The sequence below is a fragment of the Meleagris gallopavo genome, chromosome 2 (assembly GCF_905368555.1).
Source record: "Meleagris gallopavo chromosome 2, MGAL_WU_HG_1.1, whole genome shotgun sequence".
Classification (NCBI taxonomy): domain Eukaryota; kingdom Metazoa; phylum Chordata; class Aves; order Galliformes; family Phasianidae; genus Meleagris; species Meleagris gallopavo.
Window position 1 is genome coordinate 32,991,644 of NC_139405.1, and position 11,154 is coordinate 33,002,797.

Below are 11,154 nucleotides of genomic sequence, written 5' to 3' on the forward strand. Positions count from 1 at the left end.
AGTTGAACTATACATTAACAAGCTGAATTACCTAAAAATTTGACAGATTTTTGGAATACCAACAAGCTTCCAGAAACTTCAAGCAGCGTTAATATTACGTAGTACACAAAGAAGTCAAGTATAATAAGCCATGTGACAGATTACCCATGTACCATCTCTGCTGACCATCTGTTATGTACAGCATCATCCCATTCCTATGCAAAATAATAGGAGAGCCAGTAGCTAAATAAATTATTAACAAACTGAAGGACAGCTTGAATGGCAAGGGGAAGAGTGTGTGGACAGTGAGTCTCCAACAATCCTGATGACTCAGTCTCTTCAGCTACTGTTATTAAAAACATTGAGAATGTAAACTCTGTAAGGCATCTGACTTTGTCATGGTATATAGAACTACACACCACCAAACAGTGCACCTGTTAAGGGAATCATTTTTTAAGCCAAAGCACAGTTCAAGAAGTAGACGTGTCAGAAATTGTGATAATGCTTCTAGTGAGAACCTAAAAAACTCAGTTCATTATTATGACTATTAAATATTTCAGTCATTTGTGAGTCAGTCTAATTGCCTTCCTATTTAAAGCTGGCTGCAGTACTCACTGGACCTATCCATGAACGACTTTAATTGATAATCTGACATAAAAGTAATAGTTTTGGTGTCTATTTTTTGTGAATAAAAGCCATAGACAAACAAATGAAGCCAACCCAAGTGAGAGCTTTCTGCTGCTGGCTGAGATGATCCATCTCAGCAAAAGCCCTGAGGAGCACCAACGAATACGTGAGACCTGCGCTGAGGAGTGGGCAATGGCTACATCAGCTCATCTGCCTGACGGGACTTCACTGTGAAAAAGCGGAGCTCAGCCTGCAGATTGGGGACTCAAAATACAGGAGTTAGAACACGGCACTTCAGCAGAAGGTTCAGGGTCTGGGGCAGGCAAGTCACTGCACTCGTAGGAATTAGAATGGTGCAACTACCTCAACACCAAATGCCACTGCATAGAAGGTACCGTCAGGAAACCTTTTCTAGCTGATATAACATTATAGCAATACTTAATGCTACCCACAGAGCTGCTCGCCCTAAAGCCGAGCACCTCCCTGCAACCAGGCTGCCCGACTCACCTCCCCTCGCAGCGGGCGGTCAAAGCAGCCCGCCGCCCAACCGACGGCCAACAGCAGGGCTGTGGCGGGATAGGCACCGCCCAAGTGACGTCACTGCTGTGGGCGCTGGGACGTTCTCCCGCTTCCCCTCACACGGACGGCCGAGGTGGGCGGGGCTTCACTCTGCGCAGGCGCAGATTGTCGGAGCGCGGCGGCTGCAGCGCGATTGTTTCACTTACGTCCAAACAATTTACGACACCTGCGCCGGCGGCTGTGGTTGCTACGGGCAGGCTCTGCCGTCCCGTCGCGAAGCAGCGTGCAGCGGAACCTGTGCGGGTGAGAGCGGTGCGGTGCAGCAGGACGGCGCGGGGGGTCCCGGCGTATAGGCACTGTAAAGCGGACACGCGAGCGGAAGACGGAAGGGAAAGGAAACGCTTGTCTCGTCTGATCTCAGCCTGCTGACCGGTTTGTGTTGTTGCTTTCCAGGATTCCTCTATATCCAGCAAATCCCGCATTGGAAACCATGGAGGCAGAACAGATCATGGAGGGACAGCCGCAGGTACGGCAAGGAACTTTTGGTGTGCGTTGTCCGTACGTGTGTAAAATAAGCGTTTGTGCGTTGCTGACCATGTGTTCGTTTTACAGGTTCCAGAAAATCCCCATTCTGAATATGGGCTCACTGAAAATGTAGAGGTAAGGCAGACTTTATTGCTTTCAAGTCTGGCAGGGGTCACAGTCCTGAGGTTAAATGTTGGGTCTGAACTTAATAGCCAGTGTTCCTAAGAAAGTGAGTTGGGATTTGCACCAGCAGACTGCCTTGTACTGTCAGCTGTTAGTGCGTTGTCTTGTGTTGCTTCTGTGGGATAGAATGCTGCTGAAGTAAGTAATGAACGTTTTGATGAGATTCCTTTGAGAATCTTTGTCCTGTGATGGCTGTCTGTGCCAGTAACAGACCATGCCGCTAAAAGGCAGACAGGCTTTCATTACAGAGAGGAGAATAGGAGTCAATGGCATTTCTGTAAAAGTATCAAAGGGAGGGATTTTTTAATATCCTTGTAAATGGGAACATGGGATCACAATAATCTAAGCTAGCTGTAATTACTTATGCTGATAGAGCAGACAGCATCCAGTCTGCCTCTGCCGCGGGTAACAGCGTAGGTTACAATAATAACTGAGATGTTTGTTTACTGCTGTTTGTGAGCTTTCATCTCTCTGTAAGCTGAAGCTGTATGTCTTTGCAGAGACTTCTCAAACATCCTGAGTGATCGAGCTCCCTGAAAACTGCCTGCACATCTCCATTTCCACTGCAGTCATAGCACTTGGGTTGTATAGTTGTAGATCGCTGTAGGTGGTGTTGAATGTGTTTTGTATGCTAGCAGCAGTACTGTGTCCTTTCTTTAACCGGAGTTAATAGTTTCAAGATGTTTCAGGCACCTGGAACCATTTTGTGTATCTTTTCTTAAAGTATCCTATACTTTACTATGGTTTCTAAATGCTTGGCATTAACAGAGTCCTTTTTGTGTTGGTAGTGGAGGCACACGGGAACCATTCATTTGGAGCTGCTCATGTTAAAGTTATACCTTCCTAAGACTGTTTTCTCTGAACAGAGACTCCTCTGGTTTAAGCTTGTCCAAGAAAAAATGCACACTTAAATTTTCTTAAAAGATGTAAAGAAGTTATTTTCAGTGAGCTTGCAGAGAAACAGGTACTTTATTTGCCCGCATACTTCAAAATAGATCTGACTGCTATTATCAATATTCATTCACTTTTCCTTCAGAGAATAGTGGAAAATGAGAAGTTAAACGCAGAGAAAACATCGAAGCAGAAGGTGGATCTTCAATCATTACCCACACGTGCCTACTTGGATCAGACTGTTGTACCTATCTTGCTACAAGGACTTGCTGTTCTTGCAAAAGAGAGGTAAGATATTGAAATGTTCCCTTCTGTCTTTAGGAAGAAAGTAGGTCTCAAACTTGGGTAGTTTGTCACCTTTTTTGCTCTCACACACCAGATATGGTGTTGTTAGCTTGATAGATGTAAGAAAATCATTACAACACGTTCATAAAATGCTCTGATTATAGCAGGATGTGATCCTCACTTAGCTGCATATGGCATGGTTAAAGTTATTTAATTAATTTTTTGGCTCACAATGTGGCTTACTTCTGCAAAGTTTTTGTAGGGAAGAGACTATTTTTCATTAATTTTATCACATAACTTACCTTATAGAAACAAGGGAAGAAGCTGTTCTAGTTTTGAACAAAATTTCTATAGTGTGGGATTATAGAGAGTTCTGCTTGCCATTCAAAAGAAAGAAACAAATGCAAATCAGGCCTGACATAGCTCCTCCTAAGAAATTTGAAACACTTTCTAATGGATGAGGTTGACCCTACAGTGTTAACACAGTAATACAACAAACAATAGTTCATCCTTTGAGTAAAGACTGTTCTGTCAAGGTGCCTCAAATCTCTTATCAGGCAACACAGAGGCATATTCTTTAACAGTAATAAAGTAGTTCACCTTGTCCAAATGAATTTCTATCTCAACTATTGGTGAGTCACACTGCATATAAACCATTTCTCAGTTTTGCTGAAATAACATTTCAGAAGCTGGTATGGATGAATGACCTCACTGTACCTATAGCCAGAACAACCAGCAGCAGTGCCTTAATCTCAGAAGGAATTGTGAATTTGAACTGATCGTACAGGCTTCTAGCAAAACAAAAGAGCATGTAGGAAGGTGCACCCTGCTCCCGAGGCAGCACGCTGATCTTCAGTTGCCATCGGTGGGAGTTCTGCTGCAGACTGAATGTCATCTGGGGAGGAATCAGCACAACTTTTTTAGGGCTCTTGGTGTTAATTGAAGGAATCAACAAACGCATGTAAACAGGAATCCAGATGACAGAGTCTGTTTAATCTCCAAAAAGCTTCTGGCAGTCTGTCACTAAGGGCTATTAATGAGAATTAAGTTGCTGTGAGACAAAAGGAAAAGTTTTTATATGGGAGGAACTGGTTGGATGATGCAAGACGTAGAGTGAAAGCAAATGGTGAACTGTGGTGAACAAAGCTCAACACTATAACCATGGAAAGGATCATTTGTAACAATTTGAAGAAATGAGTGCCAGTTTGTTAATGATACTGGGTTTTACTGAACAGGCTGGGGTTTTTTGTTGTTTTGTTTTGGAGTTGATCAGCCTGTAAATAATAGCACAGGAACTTTATAAACTGACAATTACCCTTACAAAAATATCTTCTGAGTAAATAAAGAGTTGGAATGCTGTGACTTAGAAATTGAAGGGATAAAAACGCAATGTCATTAGTTAAACCTTTTATGTTCTTGTATTTTGTTTGCGTAATTCCAATTCCCCTGTATTCTTGTACAATGTGAAAAAGTAGAGAAAGTAGTGACAAGGTGGTCATTAAGTATGGAATGCCATCTGTGCAGGGTGTGACTGAATAGACAGTATTGCAGCCTGAGAGAAAATATATTAGGAATATGATTAATTATGAATAGCAAGGAAATGATGGATTGTATTTTCCATCTCTTCTGATACAATAATGAAATTGAGCTAGGTAGAAAATTCATAATTGGAAAAAAAGAAGGTGATTCTTCCTAGGTCACATAATTAAGCTATGTAACTTTTTAGTTTGGGTTGAGGACATTAGTGCTTTATTTGGGCTAAAGGGCCCAGGAAATAGTAGCTGCCAGAAACGAAGCAAACACTTGTAACGCACAAAAACCACAAGAATCATTTGAAGAAAAAGAAGCGAGAACTGATAAACTGTTATTTGATGCAGTATGAATTAAAGAAATCGATAAATGCATACAACTTACAATGAGGTACACTGTGAGCATAAATACTGTATACCCTAATTCTAGGTATGTAACTGTTTTAGCAATTTAATAGCGTGGAACTAATGGTCACCAGGATTCCTTATTTAAAAACTTACTGACCAGATGTAAGCTGGAAACTTACTGAGGTGGTCTAGGTAGTTGGTTGTCCCTAAGGCAGTGCCTCCAGGTGTTTGAGAGGAGTTATGTTGCTTTTCAGAGAAGGCGATTAGTTCTTCACCTATCCAGTTTCATATAACAAAAATTAATTGCTTTTGATTCACTTTTTTTTTTTTTTTTTTTTCCCCACAGACCACCAAATCCCATTGAATTTCTAGCAGCGTATCTTTTAAAAAACAAGTCACAATTTGAGGACCGAAATTAACTCCATTATATGAGGACAATTTGGCTGCTAGACCGAAATGCTTCTTTGGCGCAACTTGTTTTCTGCTGTAAAAATCCTTTGGTAGTATTGTCTCTCTTAATCACACAATATGCTTTACCTTTTGAGTTATTTAATAAAGAACACTTGACATTTTACTTGTTCATTTGTTTTAAACTAGCTGGTCAGAGTCTTTCAAAATAAAATACTGACACGGCACCACTGGGTGAAAGGCTGAATAATTCACTGGGGATACGTCACCTGTATGCAGGAAACAAAGGAATACTATTTATTATGGGAATCACCGTGGTCATAATGTCTGTAACTTAATTTGATTTTACTTTGCACCCTTCCTGTGCAAGGTATCTAAACACAATGTAAATTAAGAGTAATTAGAATTTATTTTGAGGATGGATTAAGTAGAGAACTTAATTCAGAATGCTGGGAAGTTTTCAATTTAAAACACAATTAGGTTTACCTGCAGACAGTGTCCAACACTTCAGGTGCTTTTATTAAAGGTGTGCTGTTAAGCATTTGTTGTTGATCTCTTATGGTTGGTGTGCCAGATTTAGCTGACAGAAAGTTTAAAGGGACTTTAACAGTTCAGTAATTCAATTCTCTGTCCTGCTAATCCTAGTTGGTGCATTCTTTCTCTGTCAAGCATAATTCTGATCTAACTCAGTGAAAGACTGAACCTTGTTGTTTTTTTCCCCCCCTTAGGTTTGCTAACATCTCTTTTTGTTTTTTATACTTAACATCTTTTCCTGCCATTCTTCTTTATTTTTCCTGTATTCCCCTCAGAAGAGGTGAAGGCTACAGGGCTCAGTGTACAATGTTAGAAAGGTGTGGCAGAAGATGGGGGGGGAGGAGGGGAAAGACAGAATTAAGAGAGTAAAAAAGCATTTTAAAATGCCATCAAAAACATGAAAATCTGAATATTATAGAGAACATGCTCACTAGGTTACTGACCGTGTGTGCAGGGACTAGACAGCTAAACTACACAGGACTCCTTCAGGTAGCTGCACAAAAGCTTGAAAACAGCTCTTGGATCAGCCTAATGTCTCAGAGCATCAGAACAAGCTTTCAGGTGAGCTACTCCTCCAGCAGCATGTCAGCTACTCAACTGTCACCACCACTGTTAGGTATGTGGTATAAGTTGCTGTTGTCTTCCCAGTGAGACTAGATAAAGAGAATGAAAAAGCCATGCTCACAAGATAATAGTATTAATATATTTACTATAGCTGCTTCATGGGGAAGCTTCCTCCAAGAAAATAAGGTGAAATATTACCAGCAGCAGTGAATGTAGGAGCTCTTAAGGTATTTTACCAACTCATAGAAGGGTATGACACGTCAGTAAGAAAGTGTAACCATATTCCTTTACTTGTGAACTAGTCTTCAGCAACTAGGACTACCCCTATGGGAAACATCCCGTAACAGGAAGAAGATAGTGAGTTACTATTATCAGATCATGCCTGATTATTCCAGTTTTTAAAGTGAAGAAAGTAATGATAAATTTTTAAAGCATTTACCTGTTAAAATTCTTGCCAGCAACAAAGAAAGACAAAAAATATATATATGAAGAGGTATAACACGTGTCCCATTTTAATTCAGAAAGAAAGGAGTATGATTTTTTTTCACAAAAAACACCAGTTCTGAAGGCTTCAAGATAAAATGTATTTAATTTTGAAATACAAACTATATACTAATTATGTTATTTTTATAAAAATAGGAACTAATTAATAAAATGGAGAATAGATGTAAGGCATTGCAAATGATTAAGCTTTTATTTTAAAGAAATGAAGGAAAACAGTAACTTTAGTAACATTGCTAAATAGATGAAAGCCGTATCTCTTGAAAACTGTTTTTTCACTTTCTTTGCAGTCCCGTGGGTAACTGAATAAGTATACCCTTGAAAGGGCAGTAACATTAGGCAGAAAATAAAACAATTCTTGATTAGTAGTACAGCACAATTTCCAAGATGACCTGTTTCAGATCTAATATACAAAAGTTACCATTCAGTAACCAGAAAAAAAATATATTATCCTCTTGAATGCTCTGAGATGCTATTACTCTACAGAGGAAGTGGTAACATTTCTCTTAAGAAATATGAAGCTTGGGGGGTGCTGCTTTTATTGCTTTTAACACTACAAGGAAGGACTGCTAGCAACAACAGGTTCCTCATGTGGTGAATGACAGCTGGGAATGAGAGTCTGTAAAGAGAAAAGAATCAGAATACCAATGGCAGTGAACAAGTTCCTGAGAAGGATGTAGACTGGAAATGGACAATGTGGAAAGCAAGATAGGGAAGTACTCAAAATAAAGCACGTGTAAGAGGACAACAAGAGCAAAAGACAGGGAAACAAAAGAGCTAGAAAATTGGGCCAGCTGAAGACCTATGTCACCCAAGGAAAGCATAGGATGTACTTCAGGAAAACCCTGCTGCTGAATACAAACCTAGCAGCAAGTCATTTTTGCCACAGTCTGCCTTCATGCTTCCAGGTAAGGACAAAACTGCCAGCAGAAATACATGTGCAGTGAGGGTCTGTGCTTAAGAGAATGCTGATTTGAGGGATCTGTCTGTGCATTGACTCAGCACATCAGAGAAAGCATGACTGAAATTGAGCTGAGCAGGTAAGTGTTCCTGTTACCTCTCCCTGTACAAGCGATGTTCAGAATAATTGCAAACAAAGCAGGAGAAGCTCTCGACCTCGTTGATGCTCCAACAGCACTCATTGAGTCCAGTTCCTCAGCCTATGGCTAGAGCATTTCCATTCTTTTGTGTGCTGAGCACCAGGAACCCCAGCACCACCTTCTCCTGTTTAACTGAAGTGCTGCCTGCTTTTATTTCTGCCTCTTTACCAGCCCTTACACAAAGAAACTATTCACCATCAGGAGGTGGTGATTAAAAGTTCATGAAGAAGAACCCACAAATCACTGACTACTGCTTATGTCTACCTGGGATGAGGAATGATGAAAAAACCAATCCGTGTCACCCTTGCCAGTGGAAATTTCTCCTATAGTACAATAGATGACAAGCTTTGTCAGGAAAAGGTAGAAATTGAGGAGGATGTCCTCCAGTTTTACTGGGCTTTGGATTTGTAGTGCTACTTGGTAACACAGAACAGAGATTCCCCAGCAAATAGGCTCTTGCAAGTGGTGGCATATGCCACAATCTAGGTGTCAGAAAAAGCCTTTGTCTTCTATGACCTGTTAACACTGAGCTACAGTCGTTCTTTGCATCTATGTTGATCACATATTTGTGCCACGCAGGACTTAATCTATAACTAACATCTATTCAAAGAAATAACTGTCAATGCAAAAAGCAGAGGTTTAAAAAAGGAAGCACAAGGAAAAAAGGGATTCATCCCAGGGGGCATTCAACAACAAAACTGAGGAATATGGAAGAAATTTATAAAGGCAAGATGAAGAGGAAAAAGGAAAGAAACCAAAAATGATACATAAAGGCAATAAAACAAACAAACAAAAAACTTATAAAACCTATCATGCTTATAAAACAAACTCAGAATGCTGTGAGAAGTTAATCTTACGAAAATTCTAGAATTCTAATATGACTTTAAGAATAGGGCAGAGAAAGAGCTAGAGGTATGATAATGACCTATGACCTATTGTATTGGAAAAGCAAATAAGTAGCTTGCTGTGGTCATATGAATGGTGTCACTCAAGTCTGCGTGTGGGTGTGCTTGCATGTCTAGAAATAATCAAGGCACTGAGTTACATGGCATTGATACTTCATAAATGGTAATCTTATAGCAATGTTTTTATCCATTAAATAGTCTAGACTGTCACTTGGAAGTTCTTACATTTTACTTGCTTTGTGCTTAGGGAGATGAAAGCTCTTCCTCTAAATCATAGAGACAAATACTAGATAATTAAAAAAAAAAGTACAATTAACCTATAATTCCTCTGCTGGATTGTGGAACAACAACGCATTGAATGCTTTAGCTATACACCAGCATAACCTTTTTTGTAAGCATATAATCACAATGCTGATTTTTGCTCCCTTATTTTATCTTCTGATGCATTTGGTTTATGTAATTGATAGTCATTTCAGGAAATACTCCCAGCATCTAAGTTTGCATAAAAGATTTGCCGTATAATTCCCACTTAAAAAACAAAATTTTTAACTGCCAAGATATTTTTATGTTACAGTAGTTTGGTGGGATAATACTCCTAGTCTAGCCAGCAGTGACAGTCCACGTCAACCTCTGTTTTTAAAATAACAACTGCATACTGAAGGGATCGAGCAGTAATGGCTCCTTGAAAACATAAGGTGTTTGCTGGGATGGTCAGTGCCCATCTCCTCATGACAACCCCTTACAAACACTGTTTTCAGTGCAGGCCCCAGGTACTACAGCCCCTCACGGTGAGGCTGGTGCTGGGGGAGCAGAGGAGGATCCTCGCTGACGGAAAGGAGCTGAAGCACTCAGCCGCGGCGCTGGCCTTTTTGATCCTCAGGATGCACCTCGAGCGGTGCCTTTATCCCCGGGTTTCTTTTGTCCTGCCGTTCAAAAAACCAACAAGTTGTGCGTTCTGCCTGCATTTATAGCTTCGGCTGCGAGATTTTTCAAAGAACAAAATGGCACGGGGGGAGGAGAAGAATACATCTCCTGAGCCGACCCAGACGTTTCCCACCTCACAGCGCATCAGCGTACCTCTGCATCTGGGTGGCTGCCGCCCTCCCCTCTCTCCTGGCCGCATCTCATCTAGCAGTGGCAAAAAGGACCTCTTCCCTTCCCCCGTTCGTACTGGCCACGCTTCTCTTTTCAATTCGCCTTATTAGCCATTTTGAGCTAAGCCTGGCGTCTCCATAGCAGCAGTCCGTTCACCATTAAAGGGGTGGGGAAGGACTAAGCCGAGAATTAGAGACTTCTACACAGTACTCCCACAGCCTGTGCTGCGTGCCATAGTGGCAAAGCTCTGCACGTACGGGAGCGGGTGGAAAACCGCGCTGCCTCAGACGGGGAGCTTCGGCCTAAGGTCCTTCGGAGAACTCTGCTCCGTCAGCCTGCAACCGCTGCCGCCGGGATCTGACGTCCCCGATGGAGAAGCCGTAAAGGCCGCCCGCAGAAGAATTCTGACAGACACCCCGGGGCACCCTCGGCGGAAGCAGCGCGGAACCCGGCACATCCTCGCTAAGCGCAGAACAAAGCGGCAGCGCAACGAACTGACCGTCGCGGAGAGCGGGAGCCACCGACGCCCGGCGCGCCGCTCCCGGCACGGGGCACCCGGAGAAACGGGAGCGCGCACGCTCCGGCTGGGACGCGGAGGGTCGCGCGCCCCCAACGGCAGCAGCCGCCGCGAGCCCCGCGCGTGGCCTGGACGGGGCCTGTGGGCGTGGCTGCCCGCGGCACCGCTAGCCGCTCCCCCTCCCCACCAGCCCCGGCGCGGCCTTCCCCTCATCTGACCCGCGCTCGTAATCTTCCCTTCCACCACGGAGACACGGCCTCGCCAATCAGCGCGGGCAGAAGCGGCAACCACGGCAACGCGGCCGGCCAATCCGCGCGGGGCTCTCGCTCCGGGCCCCGCCCCTTTCCGCCTTCCCCCCGGAGGCGCCGCTACCGCCGCCGCTCCATTCCGGGCTTGTCAAAGCGGGGGGCGGGCGCGGCCGGGCCGGGCGCCCAATGGCGGCGAGGCTTTTGCTTTCGTGCCCAATGGGGGAGCGGCGCCCGCGCGGCCTTTAGACCACGGCAGCCGAGCCGGGCCAAACCCAGTCGCGGCCGCGTCCCCCTTCTCTCCGCGTCCCTCACCCGCCGGCGCGGAGTTGGCGGCGGCGGCTTCGAGCTTCGTTCCCGCCTCCCCCCCCGGCGCCTCCCGCGGGGCGAGCGCCTGCG

General features: G+C 43.5%; 1 protein-coding gene and 1 long non-coding RNA gene across 3 annotated transcripts; one reads left to right on the forward strand and one right to left on the reverse strand.

The window, feature by feature from the left end:
• The first annotated feature begins 1,290 nt into the window (after positions 1-1,290).
• On the forward strand, positions 1,291-5,460 carry DPY30 (dpy-30 histone methyltransferase complex regulatory subunit). Of its 2 annotated transcripts, none has more exons than XM_003203978.5 (5): positions 1,291-1,428; positions 1,579-1,651; positions 1,738-1,785; positions 2,870-3,012; positions 5,233-5,460. In XM_003203978.5, the coding sequence occupies exons 2-5, from the start codon at positions 1,616-1,618 to the stop codon at positions 5,303-5,305; spliced, it is 300 nt and encodes a 99-aa protein (XP_003204026.1). In that variant the 5' UTR covers positions 1,291-1,428; positions 1,579-1,615; the 3' UTR covers positions 5,306-5,460. The 2 variants fall into 2 exon arrangements, with proteins under 2 accessions (XP_003204026.1, XP_031408255.1); XM_031552395.2 differs by having other exon boundaries at positions 1,427-1,483.
• Positions 5,461-6,878: 1,418 nt separating this feature from the next.
• LOC146544932 (uncharacterized) lies at positions 6,879-10,762 on the reverse strand. Its single transcript, XR_014882121.1, has 2 exons — positions 10,493-10,762; positions 6,879-9,821 (listed from the first exon to the last, which is right to left on the reverse strand). It is a non-coding gene; the product is annotated as an uncharacterized LOC146544932 (long non-coding RNA).
• Positions 10,763-11,154: the final 392 nt, after the last annotated feature.

What these genes read in the sequence shown, in the direction of transcription:
- DPY30 (XM_003203978.5), top strand. Translation starts at nt 1,616, where the DNA reads ATGGAGGCAGAACAGATCATGGAGGGACAGCCGCAG. An exon ending in GGCTCACTGAAAATGTAGAG is followed by an intron (nt 1,786 to 2,869) that starts GTAAGGCAGACT and finishes CTTTTCCTTCAG; the next exon opens with AGAATAGTGGAAAATGAGAA. An exon ending in GCTGTTCTTGCAAAAGAGAG is followed by an intron (nt 3,013 to 5,232) that starts GTAAGATATTGA and finishes TTTTCCCCACAG; the next exon opens with ACCACCAAATCCCATTGAAT.